Source organism: Mastomys coucha, unplaced genomic scaffold (genome assembly GCF_008632895.1).
Source record: "Mastomys coucha isolate ucsf_1 unplaced genomic scaffold, UCSF_Mcou_1 pScaffold5, whole genome shotgun sequence".
Lineage (NCBI taxonomy): Eukaryota > Metazoa > Chordata > Mammalia > Rodentia > Muridae > Mastomys > Mastomys coucha.
Genome location: NW_022196911.1, coordinates 111,560,922 through 111,575,992, shown reverse-complemented (window position 1 = coordinate 111,575,992; position 15,071 = coordinate 111,560,922). Strand labels below are relative to the sequence as shown.

At 51.1% G+C, this 15,071-nt stretch overlaps 2 protein-coding genes across 7 annotated transcripts in view; one reads left to right on the top strand and one right to left on the bottom strand.

The window, feature by feature from the left end:
• The window catches only part of Tmem104 (transmembrane protein 104), a 60,712-nt gene extending 51,368 nt beyond the window's left edge, over positions 1-9,344 (bottom strand). Inside the window, exons 1-3 of one of the 2 annotated variants that reach the window (XM_031350827.1) lie at positions 9,208-9,344; positions 8,527-8,639; positions 1,356-1,477 (exon numbers count right to left, since the gene is read on the bottom strand). In XM_031350827.1, the coding sequence (XP_031206687.1) occupies positions 1,356-1,477; positions 8,527-8,571 (167 nt within the window). In that variant the 5' untranslated portion in view covers positions 8,572-8,639; positions 9,208-9,344. Of the gene's footprint in view, positions 1-1,355; positions 1,478-8,526; positions 8,640-8,716; positions 8,858-9,207 lie in introns of those variants that run through there. The other variant, XM_031350828.1, reaches the window with a different exon arrangement.
• On the top strand, positions 8,909-13,968 carry Nat9 (N-acetyltransferase 9 (putative)). Of its 5 annotated transcripts, none has more exons than XM_031350829.1 (7): positions 8,909-8,975; positions 9,995-10,080; positions 11,688-11,797; positions 12,281-12,424; positions 13,159-13,218; positions 13,347-13,441; positions 13,531-13,968. In XM_031350829.1, the coding sequence occupies exons 2-7, from the start codon at positions 10,004-10,006 to the stop codon at positions 13,768-13,770; spliced, it is 726 nt and encodes a 241-aa protein (XP_031206689.1). In that variant the 5' UTR covers positions 8,909-8,975; positions 9,995-10,003; the 3' UTR covers positions 13,771-13,968. The 5 variants fall into 5 exon arrangements, with proteins under 5 accessions (XP_031206689.1, XP_031206692.1, XP_031206693.1 ...); XM_031350832.1 differs by having other exon boundaries at positions 8,942-8,975; positions 9,992-10,080; XM_031350833.1 differs by lacking the exon at positions 8,909-8,975 and adding an exon at positions 8,982-9,679 and having other exon boundaries at positions 9,992-10,080.
• Positions 13,969-15,071: the final 1,103 nt, after the last annotated feature.

Sequence of the window (15,071 nt, the reverse complement as noted above, 5' to 3'; positions counted from 1 at the left end):
TTTTTTTGTGCATATGCATGCAGGGGTGGGGGGGTGGCATCCACTCTGTGGCTGAGGATGACCTTCCACTTCTGTTTGCCCTTCCACTGCCTCAGCACTGGGATTAGAGGTGTGCACCGCCCCACCTGGCTTCCTTCTGTTTTTAAGCTTTATGTATATATACATATATACATATGTGTGTGTATATACATATATACATATATACACACACACATACACACACACACACATGTATACACACACACACACACACACACACACATTGCCTACATGTATGTATGTGTACCATAACTGTACACTGCCCATGGAGGTGAGGACATCTGATCCCCTCAACTGGAGTTACAGATAGTTGTGAGCCACCACCTGGGGGCTGGAAACTGAACCCAGGTCCTCGGGAAGAGCAACAAGTGCTCTAAACTGCTGAGCCATCTCTGCAGCCCCAACTTGCCACCTCCTTTAACATGGGTTCCTACCTGCAGGACTTGCCTTGTTCTAATTATAGCTCGGGCGACTGTGATGGGACTTCAGAGTGACAGGGGGATCCCCAAGGGGAGGCTCTGTATGCTCTGAAGCACCAGCTGCCAATCCCTCCAATATCTGGTCAACAAATCCAGTATTCGTGAAGGCCTGGTGGGTGGGGTGGACACAAGGCAGGTCCTTAAAAAACTGACTGCCCTATATACGTGTATGCATGTGTGCATGCACATGTACATGCATATGATGTGTACATATATGCATATATGGGGAACATCTGGATATCTATGTGCCTGTAGTAAATTATTTTAAGCAAATCTAAACTGTAAATTGATTCACTAGCTGGCCTTCTCAGTGGTTAGGTGTTGTCTTCTCAGAGAGCAAGGACGGGTGGTTAAAGAGATAAAAACTCAGATGGGCTGGAGAGATGGCTCTAGTGTGACTGAAGACAGCTACAGTATACTAATATACCTAATTTATAAATAAATCTTAAAAACAAACAACAAACAAACAAACAAAAAACCCAGAAAACAAATCTCAGAGGAAGGAGTCTGAGAGTCTGTTAGGAGTAGCTGACTGGCTAGCTTGCCTCGTGAGACACCCCAAGGGTTTGTGTGGTGTCTTGGCTTAAGCAAGTGCTTAGGGCTACTCCACTGCTCTGTTAGCAAAAGGCCCTGGTGACCTTTGGATCCACTGTCCTTGCTCTGGGCCATTACCTACGTGTATGGCAACAGCAACCTTCCTACCCCTAAAGAGCTCTCCTGTTAATTAAGAGACATTCAGGCTCCCTGGGTGGACTTCTCCCAGTTCTGTCCCCAGCCCCCAAGTGGCGTCTCCCCCCCGCCCCGCCCGCCTGCCCCCTAACCCCACAGCGCTCTTACCTCATGAAGCCTACAAACACCAGCAGGATGAGGCTGACGAGCCACCCAGCAGTGGCGAAGGCCTTGGGCATGGTGAGCGCGCCTGTGCCCACGATGAGGTTAAACATGTACACTAGCCCGACCTGGAACCAACAGGAGCAACATTCAACCAGGCGATCAACTGACCTAAGCTGGCTCTAGATGACATCACAACTGGGAAAGCCTTCCTAGGTCTTCACCAGCGAGACGGGATGGATGGCACCTGTAGCCAGGGGCTGGGAAGCCATGCAGTTGCATGGACACCCGGAGGACGACAGCCTCTTGGTCTCCATTCTTAGCAGTTGCAGTCTGGGGCTCCCTGAAGACAGAGTACCACGGGCACAAGGCTGAACAAGGCTACTGACCTCAGAGAACGACTCAGAGGTGGCCCATCTCTTGGTTCTCTCTTCTGTACCAGCTCTGGTCGCCGTCCACTGAGGAGTGACATCCACATACCTATGTCCTTCACCCCATACCAACTTCAGGATTGTGGGTTTTTTTGTTTTGTTTGTGACAAAGCCTTATTATGTGGTCCTGTCTAGCCTAGAATTAAGTAGCCCAGGCTGACCTTAAGCTCACGGCAATCTTTCAGTCTCGGCCTTCCAAGTCTTAGGATTACAGTTGTGCATTACCACAGTTGACTAGTAAGTTCAGGACTTAAAACAACAGCAAAACCAATAGGGCCAGAGAGCTGGCTGGGGTCAATTTCAGCACTGGCATTTTGAAGCCAGTGTATACCTGGCTAGAGTAAGTTAGCTGAGCTCAGCTCAGCCCACTCCTCATCCAGCCATTACTGAGTCTCTGGCCTGCCCAGTGCTTGGAGATGTGGATTCATTGGGACTAGACAGACACACCCCTTCACCTGATAAAAGCTGTGGACAATGATACCAGGAGAACAGAGACATAGATTACATTGAGAGAGAAGAGGAAGGAAGAGAATTGTGGCTTTGTTGCAAGAGATAATGCAAAGTGTTTTCAGTAAATGGAGCTCAGCAGGCCTGGATAGCCTACTCTAGCAATGCCAGCATTTGGGAGTCAAAGGAGAGAGGAACATGGATCTGGCTAACCTAGGATTCACAATGAGATACTGTTAGGAGAAGGAAGAAGAGGAGGAGGAAGAGGAGGAGGAGGAGGGGCGGTTGAGATGGTTCAGTAGATAGAAGTGCTTATGGAAAAGCCTGGCCTTTTCTGGTTGATCCCCTTGAGCCTGTGTAACAGAGGAAGAACCCAGAGCTGTCTTCTGACCTCCACACATGGGCTGTACTGCATATCTGCTCTGTCTGCCTCCCCCTTCACGAGGAAATGAGTTTAAGGGGAGAGACTTCCAGCTGCAAAGGCTTATAGTGGGAGTAATAGGGGGACACAGGGCCTTGAACGTGGGGTTCCAGGGGACACTGGGATAGATGGTTGGGGGTAAGGACTTTATGAAGAGTTATCAATGCAATAAATGACAGCATGGTGAGGGCCCTGAAGAAGAGTCTGGTGGCCCATGGCATGAGATGGGGCGTGTCTTACAGCTTTTAGGATGGGGACAGTTTCACAGTGTAGTCTGAAGCCAGGCTCTCTACCTGCCATGTTGGAGGGAAAAGGAAGTGTGTGGCCACCTGCTTGACCTCAGGTGACAAGACCCTGGCACTTTGAAGTCTATTAGCTAGGGGTTCACAATATCCAGATCTGTGTGAGGGGAGGACCCCTGCGGGAGCTGTGGTCTGAGCAACAGCTGGATTCTGATGTCACATTCTTACAGGTGTGCGTAAGGGCTTTCTAGCAGCCATAGAGCGGCTGCGGTGGGTGAACCGAGCCAGGACACAGAGGACACAGAGGACACGGGCCCTGTGGGAATGATGGGGATGCCACAGTTTGGAGGGTCTGAAGCAGGGGTGACAGACAGGCCAAGACTGTACTGAGGTTCCTCCTCCACCTTGCACGCTTGCTGAGCTAGCTTCAGGCTTAACAGGAATCTGATCTTCTTGATAGAGAATTCCAGGGAAAACCACGTAATTCTATTCTAGGAACCAACCAAAGGTCAGGGTGGCAGAAGTTATCTAAGCCTATCTGTGCGGAACCTCCTCCAGATAACGGCTTATCTCAGCGCCTCCGAGTCTGTTAAAACTGCCTTCTTCAAACTGCTTACTCTGCGAAGCCCCCACCCCCACCCCCAGCTGTGGAGCAAGCTGTCTGGACAAGGTGTCTGTCCTTTAAAATCCCACGACCTGGACACTTGGGGCATACCTAGGTCCCTGTTCTGTGTCATGTTGTCACCCGCCCCCAACGCTGGGGTGTTGAGCCAGATGGTCCAGCCAGATGGTATAAAAACTTTCAATTGACTACACACTGTGTTTGAGTGACCATCTCTGGTGGGCTCCCCAGAGGAAAGGAAAACAGATCCCAGCTGACCCCCTGACATCTTCTAGATTCTAAGCAGCTTTATTCTCTGCCTAACACTTTTAAGAGAAACACTAAGCAGGGGTAGGAACTTTATGACAATAGGCTTCTGAGAGGCTTCTCATGGTGGAAGCAAGGCAAAGGGCTGGAGAGACGGCTCAGTGGTTAAGAGCATGAGCTGATCTTCCAGAGGATCCACGTTCAATTCCCAGCACCCACATGGTGGCTCACAACGGTCTTTAACTCCGGTTCCAGGGGAATCCGACACCCTTCTCACAGACATACATGCAGGTAAAACTCTAACACACATGAAATAAAAATAAAATTACTTTTAAAAAAGTTAAGACTAGGCAAAAACTTTATGGGAGAATTAAGAAGTATAAGAAGCATTTGTAGAAGCCAGGCACAGCATTCAGGAGATCTGAGTTCAAGGCCAGTCTGGTCTACTGAATGAGTCCCAGGACAACCAGGGTTACATAGAGAAATCCTGTCTTGAAAACAAATATTTGTTGGGCTGGGGAGATGGCTCCGTGGTTAAGAGCACTGGCTGTTCATCCAGAGGACCTGGGTTCCATTCCCAACACCACATGATGGCTCACAACCACCAACAGAGTCAGTTCCAGGGGATCTGACAACCTTTTCTGGTTTCTGTAGGAACGGCAATCATATTATGCACATATATACATTCAGGGAAAACACCTAACAATTTTTTATTTAAAAAAAAGTAAGCTAGGAAACAGACTTCTAGAAGTTGTTTGTCCTGTTCTGCTGCTATTTTTAGGTCCAGAGTAAACACTGTGTGCCCATTGGGAGCTCAGCAGTGCCAGGCAGGGTTCCTCTGCCATCTGTGGGCCCTGGCAGTCTGAGCGCATCCTAAATCCTCTTTTTGGGAAAGTTACTCAGTGAGCCTTGGTCATGAGGAGCAGACAAAAGGAAGCCACTGTCAAGTCGGCCACAAGGCAGGTCAGGAGGAGCCCAGGAAAGGGAAATGGAGGTCACATGACAGTGGGGGAGGGGCAGTCTTCGTGGAAGGGTGGCAGGGAAGTGGAGGAATGGGGCCCTGCTGTGCTCTCTGAAGATCAACCTGTGTGCCAGCTCAACCGGCTCCTTTGCGTGCTGAACTAGGAAAGGCACAGGCCAGCAGCTCCAGCTCCGTACCCTACAGAGCTTAGTAGTATTCTATCTGCCTGCATCCCCTCCACCAGAGGATACCCAGGACACCCATGCACCATCTCTCGGAAGTGTCCACCCTGATGGCAGCCAAAGGAGTCAGAAGGCAGCAATTGTGTCTGAGCCCCAACCAGGATTTAAGGCTGTGGGGCTGTGGAGATGACGGCTCAGTCAATGAAGTGCTTGCCATGCAAACCCGAGGTTTTGAGTTTACTCTTGAGCACCTCATAAAAACCTGGGGTGTGGAGTGGTGGTACATTACTTTAATCCCAGCACTCAGGAGGAGAAGGCAAGTGGATCTCTATGAATGTGAGGCCAGCCTGGTCTAAATTAGTGAGTTCCAGGCTAGCCACTGTCTCAAAATAACACTCAACCAAGCCTGGGGATGGGAGCATGCACTTGTTATCCCAATACTAAGGAGGTGGGTGCAGGGGGCCCTTGGGGCTTGCTGCCCAGCTGGCCTAGCTGATCGGGCCAGGTACGGGTTCAGGGCACTTACTACTCTGGCAGAGGACTGGAGTCTGGTCCCCAGCACCCATGTCAGGTAGCTCACAACACTTACAATCCACTTTAGGGGATCTAACACCCTCTTCTTGCCTACACACAGATATACACAGCACAGTTTTTAAAAAACAATAAATCTCAAGAGACAGGGAAGAAGGGAGAGGGAAGGAGGAGGGGAGGGGAAGAGGGGGAGGGGAGAAAGGGGGAGGGGAGAAAGGCAGTGGGGCCAGGGTGCCACTGGCGAGATGGCTCAGTGGTTAAGAGCACTTGCTGCTCTTGCAGGGGATCTGGGTTCACTTCCCAGCACCCACGTGACAGCTCACAACCATCTGTAACTCTAGTCCTATCTGCTGTCCTCCTCTTGTCTCTGTGGGCACCAGGCACACGGTACACAGACATGTTAAAAACAATAATCAACCCACACATGCTAGCACGCGCGCACACACACACACTCCAGACTTATTCTTCTAGGATGGTAGATTAAGAAACCCTAAGGTAATTCAGAAGATCCAGTGGAAGTGAGAAGGAGGAGCATGAGACCTGAGGCTTTGGATGACCACAAGGAGGCAGACACAGTGAGGTAACCGTCCATAAACTCACAGTGGCTGTGACAAAAGGCACACACAAGACCTGTGCAAGCTCAAGCTAGACCAAGTCCCAGCATAAAGGGGGAAGGAGGGTGTGAAGCCAAGTGACTATGGACAATTGAAAGCTGCAGAGAGAGAGAGAGAGAGAGAGTAAGAGAGCAAGAGAGAGAGAGAGAGAGAGTGAGTGAGTGTGTGTGTGTGTGTGTGTGTGTGTGTGTGTGTAGCCCCTGGTAAGTGACCCATGCTCCAGTAGGAGGCCACCTGTCCCAGGGTATAAACTGAACTTGATGGCTTTTTGTTTTGCTTTTGTTCTAAAAAGACACAGAGCTGAGTGGGTAAGGAGGTAGGGTGGATCTGGGAGGTCCTAGAGGAGGTCAATGTGTTCAAAGCACACAAAATTCCCAAAAAAACTAATTAAAAAGAACCTTGAGGGGCTGGAGAGATGGCTTAGCGGATAAGAGCACTGACTGCTCTTCCGAAGGTCCTGAGTTCAAATCCCAGCAACCACATGGTGGCTCACAACCATCCATAGTGAGATCTGATGCCCTCTTCTGGAGTGTCTGAGGAGAACTACAGTGTACTCACATAAAATAAATAAATAAATCTTTAAAATAAAAAAAAATAAATAAAAAATAAAAGAACCTTGAGATCTGGAGAGATGGTTCAGGGATAAACACCACTTGTTGTTCTTGCAGAGGACCCTTGTTCAGTTTACAGCACCCACATGGCAGCTTAAAACCAGATATAGCTCCAGTTCTAGGGGATTTGATGCCCTCTTCTGGCCTCTGAGGGCACCGCATGCATATGATATATACATGTATATGTATATATGTACATATGTACATATAGACACACATGTATACACCTACGTATATGAGTACATATGTATACATATATACATATGCATATTTATATATACACACACACATTTATGCATCCCAAACATTTATACACATAAAAATTAAATCTTTAAAACAAAAAACCATTAGAAGATGGCCACTTTCCTCAGAACCCTGACCACCACCTGACCTAACCCTGTCGCCACCAGCACCCATCTTTCCCCCATATCTCTCTTCCTTCGTGATTAAGATAAAACCAAAACTACAGCACTTGTTTATGGCAAACTGCAAAGACCCCGGATAAAATAAAGCACACACAAAATGGGAAGGAGAAAAGGGGGAGGTGGGTGGAGCGGAGCTCCTGAGGCATGCAGGCCTAACTGCCCAGGCGTCTGTGGCGTCACAAGGTGGTCCGTGTGAATAATTACATAGTGGAGGCACAAGAAATGGGGGTCACAGATGCTTCCCTTCTAAAACTCGGTCAAAGCAATAACTCACTTCCTCGCCTCCCAAGTTTGTAGTTAGTGTCAGAAAAAGCAGAAACTGTGGCAATGTGTAGGGACAGTACAGATATCTTCCTGCTGACAAGGGAGACTAAGGACTATCACATGATTGCACAGACAGGACCACCATCCACGCCAGCACTGGAGAGACTTTCCCTGGTGAGCTGCAGTGGTGAACAGGGGGGCTTTGTGGCTGCCTATGAACAGCAGGGCAGCTGCTGAAACTAGAAAACTTCTAAAAAGAAGGCTCATGGAGAAGAGCTGCCTTTTCTGGTGACAGCCTGTACCAACGGGAGTCAACCCAGGTTACTCACGATTACCTCCAACGATTTACCCGGTGAAGGCCCCGTGATGCAATAACCACAACCAACTGGATACTGCACCGAGAAGATAAACTGAGTGTGTTGGGGAGTGAGGGGGCCACAGAATGGAGATGGAGGGAAATCAATCACTCTAATTGTCGTAATTGCCTCATCTACCAAACTGCAATTGGGAGACTCTGCAGTTCACCGCCTCTTTCAACATCCAAGACCACAAGAGTTGTGCAATTTAGAACTCAGCGAAGGATGAAAGCGGCTGCTGACTACTGAGGGGTACACAACTCCATGGCAACAGTTGTCGGTAACCACCCATCTGACTGGCAGAACCGCGTGCGATCTGTGGGAGCCCTGAGATACATATGATGGGAGACTAGTAAGTTAGTTATGTTTGGCTTGGCGTTCTCTGACAGGCGTCTGAAAGGAGAACTGGCCCGGAGAAACAGCTCAGCAGTTAAGAGCACCTGCTGCTCCTGCAGAGGACTGGAGTTCACTCGCAGCAGCTACACTGGGCAGCATACCACCATCTACAACTAACTCCAGGGCATCTGGTATCCTCTTTTGGATTTGACAAGCATGCACAGATCCACACGCACACACATCATTTAAAATAAAAACTTTAAAAAATTATAAATAAGCGAATGGGAAATGAGCCTGATATATATATATAGTCTGAGCCAAGACAGCTGAACTCTGATGGGAGCTATGTGGAGTTTCTGTTGTGTTTTTAAACACTGGGGTCTGTTTAAACCAGGGCCATAGTTAGTACAGTCCACAGACAGCAGTGGGCTTCTCTAGAAACCAGGAGCATGGTGGTGAGCATAACACATTTACGGAGAAAAACTCACGTAAGGAGAATAGAGCTCCCCGGTCTCTGTGATTTCACCTGCCATCTCCAGAGAGTGAGGAAGGGCTGGCCCAAGAGGTTACTTCTGTGCAGAGCCAGCAGCTGCTGCAGCTCCTAAGACAAAAGAGTAGACTTTAGTTCTCTAATGGCAGAGATGGGACTGGGGGAGACTTGCAGCCTGCCCCTTTCACCTGTAGCCCTTTCATCTCAGACACCATGAGACAGCCTTGGTGGGACGCAGCCTTCTAACTTGACTCTTGCTAGGCAAGGCACTTCTCTGTGCCTGGATGCTGCTCACAATCCAAGTGACCGAGGAGGCTTTCTGGGCCCCTACGCCTCACTAACCATCACAGCCTCCTTTCACTCAGTCTTTATGAGCTCACTACTACACAGGACAGCCCACACAGAAGCCTGCTTCTCCGCCCACAGCAGGGAGCCGGCTTTTCCAAGGTCGCCCCTCCGTACTAACTCCTTGTCCCAAAGCCTCATCTTTTAAATGGGGTCTCGCGCACCCACACCCCTGCCTTTTCCTCTGCCTTAGGGTTTCCCACCCTTAAGCCTCCCTCCCTCTTTTCCCAAGAGCCCGTCCCTGAGCCTCTCCTTCCCTTTCCGTCCCCTCCTGGTGAGACTCCAAAATTCACATTCATCTCCACCCTATCCTACCCTCCTGCCCGTCCCAGACCTGCAGCACAGCTAGCTCCCGGGCACTGTGGCCACCGCCTCCAGCTCCGCTGCTGCCACCCGGCACCAGCGGCCCCCGCACCAGCGCCCGCTACACGCATGCGCACGCTTCCCAGACCACCTTCCAGGCGGGCGCGCGGGGAGGGGCGCAGGGCGCTGATTGGACGCCTCTCGGGGGCGGGGCCGGGATTGGGGCTCTGCGGCCGCCGTCTGCGTGGCGGAAGCGGGCAGTGAGCACCCGTGCGCATGCGGAAAGCTTGCTTCTCTGGGACAGACGCTGACGCCTGTCGTTGGGGACGCCTTCCTCGGCTGGGGGTGGTTGCGAGCTTTGCAGTTTGCAAACTACGGCGCTTAGACGGGCGAGGAACCACTGTGGTGCCACGCAAAGGGCTGAGGCCTGAGAACTTTGAGTGGGGCTTGGGGACAGGAAAACGGAAGGGCCAGAGCCGGGTGACGTGGACGCTGGAGGCTAGGTTTGGAAACAGGTTAAAAAAGGGTTAACAAGTCATCTTGGGCTGGACTGGGGCTCGTTGTGTAGGAATGGGATGGAAACCGAGCCAGAACTTGTCCCCCCGCCTCCCCCCGAGGGAGAGCCGAGTTGTGTTGACCACTTTGGTTCTTTCTCTTACAAGAGTTTTAGAATCCCTGTTCTATCAAGTAGTCGTGAGGGAAAGGCAAGGCGCTCTCCTGTCAACACAGCCCCACCGCTCCAGGAAGAGTTCCAGTTCCCACTCTGCGTGGAAAGACACTTTGGGGGCTCTGAAGTTTTTAACTCTCCCCACCAGTAGGCAGCTACAATGAAGCTGAATCAGAACACCATGCTGCTGGGCAAGAAGGTGGTCCTGGTGCCCTACACCGCCGAGCATGTGCCTAGGTAACTAGCTGGTCACCTCACTGGTTGTAGCGTGGAGGGCTGTTGGAAACAGGGTGTCTTAATCTAGGAGCCTGTTTTGTTTAACTAACTTATTTGTGTTACTAAACACCTTTGATTATGGCACAACACTTGGGAGGCAGAGGCAGGTGCATCTCTCAGTGAGATTGAGGCCAGCCTGGTCTATATAATAAGTTCCAGGCCAGCTAGGAGTACTTAATGAGACTGTGTTTCCAAGTAGGGGTGAGGGGGTTGGGGGGATTACATGCAGGAAGAATAAAACTGAAGTGGAGGGCTCATTTTCCATTTTCCTTTTCATCCATCTCTCAGCTTTCTTTTTGGCTTTTTTTTTTCTTCTTCTTCTTTCCCCAAGACAGGGTTTCTCTGTGTAGCTCTGGCTGTCCTGGAACTCACTCTGTAGACCAGGCTGGCCTCGAACTCAGAAATCCACCTGTCTCTGCCTCCCAAGCGCTGGGATTAAAGACATGCACCACCACTGCCCCGCTCTTTTTGGCTTTTCCATCAGGGATTACATCATCTAGACGTGTGTGTAGCAGAGAACAAAGACACACCTTCTTCCCCCTGTTCTGAATTACTGACGGCAGGCATTCCCTGGTATCGTCTAGAGAGTTAACGTGTGTGTTTGTCCCAGAGGTTGAATTTCGTTATTTTGATGCCTACTGTTTAGAGTGAGATACAGGAACTCTGTGAGGTTAGTTGGCAAACATCTGGCCGATTGAGAAGCTGGCTGTGTAGGGGACAGTAGTTTTCCCGTGGGGAGGTCTTTGCAGCCCTCTTTGCTGAGGCTGGACTGGGTAAGTCCTCAGGAATTGGAGAAGTCTTTGGTTTTACTGGCCCGGGTGGAAAGCTGGGCACCTAGAACTGCTCTCTGGGCTACTGTTTGAGGGAGGGGAGAACCTGCCTTTTCTGGCTACCCACATCCACTTCATCTCAGAAAGCACAAACTCATACTTTTTGTGGTGGTTTTTCTTGTGTGTGTGTGTGTGTGTGTGTGTGTGTGTGTGTGTGGTGTGGTTTTTTGTTTTTGTTTTTATCAGTTACGTATTAACTGAATACCTACAGTGTGTTTTGCAACTGTGTGGGCAAAACCAGAAAGGACCGGATGTCAGATCCATATTTTTTTTTTAAATTTATGTATATTTATTTAGAGACGGGGTCTCACTGGGCAGCCCTGGCTGGCCTAGAACTATGTAGGATAGGCTAGCCTCAAACTCATAGAAAGACACCTACCTGCCTTTTCCTCCCTGGTGCTGGGACTAAAGGCATGTGCCTGCTGCCACACCTAGTGCCACACCCAGTGTCAGGTTGTTTGTACCTCATGCTTCATAGGTGCTTGGACTTGTAGTGTCGAGAGCCCTGCACAAAACTCCCCCCAGACAGGGCTTACACATTCCACCCTCTTCCTGTTCATATTTGCTTTGAAGAAAGGGTCTCCTAGAACTCAGCATGGCCTTGAACACCTGATCCTCCTGGCTCCACCTCCCGGGTGCTGAGCATCCAGGCCTGTCCCTCCACACCCAGGAAAGCCAATGCTGTTGAATCAGTACCTCTCACCTAAGGCAAGCATCTGCCCCTCCCCACCCCTGCAGGTACCACGAGTGGATGAAGTCAGAGGAACTGCGGACTCTGACTGCCTCAGAGCAGCTGACCCTACAGCAGGAGTACGACATGCAGTGTAGCTGGTGTGAAGACGAAGACAGTGAGGAGGCCCCCACCCCCACCCCACCCCAGGCAGCCTCCACTCTTCCTCTCTCCCACTCCTCAGTGCCCCTCCAGGTCATCACTAAGCTGGGACTAAAAACCGCCTAAAGTGGTCCCCGCGGCTGACTCCTGTTTCCAGAGCTTGACCCTGGGCTTGAAGGGATTTAGAGAAAACAATGCAATGTGATTTCTAGCTGTTTGTTTAGGCCCTGCTCTCCCTTCCTGTGCTGTAGCCTGGTAGAGGTCGGCCACCCTTTGGGTCCCTTGTTCCTCTGAGTACAGAGGACAGATACTTGGAGAAGGCTGCTCCCCACTTCACATCAAGGGTGGACTTGAACTTCTTACCAGGTCTGGGTCTCTTTTCCCTGCCGGGCTCAGAGAAGCTAGCCCTATTCTGCACTTGTCTGGCTCGGGTGGGAACACCACCTCACCTCTTTCCTTTGAAGCCTGCAGGTGCTAACCCTGTTGCCTCTGCCCTCAGAGTGCACCTTCATTGTGCTGGATGCAGAGAAGTGGCAGGCCCAGCCTCGCCCCCCTGAAGAGAGCTGCATGGTAGGAGATGTGAACCTCTTCCTCACAGACCTAGAAGACCCCACCTTGGGGGAGATCGAGGTCATGATAGCAGGTTTGTCTCAACTGGCCCAGACAGAACCTCAGAGAGCTTACTGGGTGCCCAGGGCTGGTGGAGTCAGCTGCTGTCTGCTAGCTCTCATGGTGGCAGACTGTTCCCCTGTCCCACATTCAGCACCCTTGGGCTCATCATTTTATTCCGTATGCCTTGGGGTGACCCTAACCTTTGGTGCATGCATGTGTGTGTGTTTGTGTGTGCACCAGAAGACAATTTTGGCTTTTGTTCCTCGCATGCCATCAGTCTTTTTAAGTCTTTGGTTTTGTTGAGAAAGGGTTTCTGACCAGCTTGGAAATTGCCAAGTGGGCCAGGCTAGCTGCCTGCACCTCCTCAGTACAAGGCTTCAAAATGCATGCTACCACACCTAGCTTTTTTTACATGGATTCTGAGCATCAAACCCATCTTCCCTGTCCTTAGTCCTTGAGTTTGTCGTCTTAAAGCCCCACCTGTTACTTGCTTGGGAGGGGATCCTCAAAAAAGCAAGGATTCAGGAGCTGCCTGCTATGCTGTGGAGGGGCCCTGTCTGCTCATGTGTCCTGCTAGGAGTCTCCTGAAGGGAACAGGGCTGAGATCACTGGAGCCTCATGTGTCCTGCCACTCCTGTGAGCCTGCCTTTTCTCCAGGCAGAATGCTAAAAGTGGAGTTTTGGTAAATCAGAGAGCCAGTACCTGTCAGGTATACACACTGGAGCCTGGTGTCTGGTACCGGCCACAGTATGTTCTTTCTCCTAGAGCCCAGCTGCAGACGCCAGGGACTTGGCACCGAAGCTTCCCTCCTGATCATGTCCTATGGTAAGACAAACAGAACTGACCACATGGGTAGAGGCGGGGAGGCAGCAGATGACAGGCCCTCAACTGCAGGCTGAGACCAGAGGCCAAGAGTGGAGCTTTTACTGTTGGCCTCTCTCTTGTAACTGGAGGAGTGACGAAGCTAGGTCTAACCAAGTTTGAGGCCAAAATCGGGCAAGAAAATGAACCTAGCATCCGGATGTTCCAGAAACTTCATTTCAAGCAGGTAAGGGCATCATCGCTGGGGAGGCCTAGGAAAGCAGAGCTGTTGTTGTTGGGGTAGCACTCAGTAGGTCTGCTCTCTGGCTTTTACAGGTGGCCATGAGCAATGTCTTCCAGGAGGTGACGCTCAGGCTGGCAGTGAGTGAGCCAGAGAGGAAGTGGCTTCTGGAGCAGACGAGCTATGTGGAAGAGAGACCCTATAGAGCCAGGGAGGGAGAGCCTGTGACAGCTGCCCTGAGCGAGCGGAGGAGCTGGAACTGCCCACTCCCAAGGCCAGACAGCTGCCTGGGAAATACAAGCACAGTATCTTCAGTCTGCGACAGGCCCTCCTGAGCCTGCCATGGCCTCCCCTGGCTAGTAGTGGTCAAGAACACTCCTTCCAACTCCGAACCATACACTGACCCTGACTGCACTGGAAGGGGAGACTGGAGCCCATCAGAGTCAAGGTGGAGGTGGGAACTGGAAGCCAGAAGGATATGGAGAGCCAGCCTTTCCCCGGGGCCATGGCTGAGTAAAGCACTTATTTGGGCAGCTTCCCTTGTTTCTTCATCCACCCTCTCCTCGGGGAAGGGGAGGGCAGGGGCAGTCAACCCTGCTGTCAGTGGGCCAGAGCGACCTAGTGTCTTCAGAAGAGGTGGCGAAGGGGTGGCTTGGCTGCTCTGCCCAGCACCCTTGGTCTTGCTTTTAGCTCTTTGGGACCAGAGATGTCTAAGGAAGAATGGCTTCTGAATAGCTCCTTGTATCTGGGGAGCATCCCTGTCAGAGAAGCCTGGAGCCTGCTGCAGGGCAGAGAAACTGAAGGCCATTTTCAGCCCTTCCCTCAAGTGCGTGTACTTCACGCTCTTCCAGTCAGCTCATCCCCCCCTTCGCCTCTGGGCAGCTGCACCGAGCCTGGTCACTAGGGGGCAGCGGAGGCACGGCTTTAGGTTGGCCAGGCTGCTGGCAAAGTTCTTTAGGCCCTGCTGAGGGTGTCATGTCCCCTCCCCCACCTTTGTTATCTGAAGAAGTCATGAAGGCCAAACACAATTCCAAAGCCGCTGACAGGTTAGAAGTGCATTTGTGAGAGAGATGGCTCCAGATAAGGTTACAGCCAAGACCCTTCCAGCCCTCCGCCCCCCCAGTCCTGGCATCTTACCTGAGACTGCTGGGAGAAAAACTATGGTATGCTATCCATAGCTCCTGAATTTGAAGTGGAGCTTGTTACTGGCTCCCTTTGGACTCTACTTCAGACCTTAGCCAGGAGTTCTGGTCTAGCTTAGAGTCAAAGGTCTCCCAGGGCTTCTCCACCCAGCAGGTGAGGTAGGGAGGGGTTCCTCCAAGCCCCAATGGCAATCCTTAGGCCTGTTACACCAGCCTGGGGGCCTCCACCTCTTAGAAGTGTGGGTGGATGAGGGAGGACAGAGCCAGCAGAGCAGGCAGGCACACGATGACAGTGCTGTGATAAAGGCTCTGGATGGGCTCTTCTAAGGAATGCAGACCTTAATGCTAAGATGACCAGATAGCGACTGGCCCTTCTCCCAACCCATGGGGCTCCGGGGCTTCTCAACCAGATCATCCCTTGTCTCAATCAGATTATTACTTGTCCCTTCAGACAAGTGACCTGATTTTGGGTGGTCTTCCTGTAGAATAGGTGA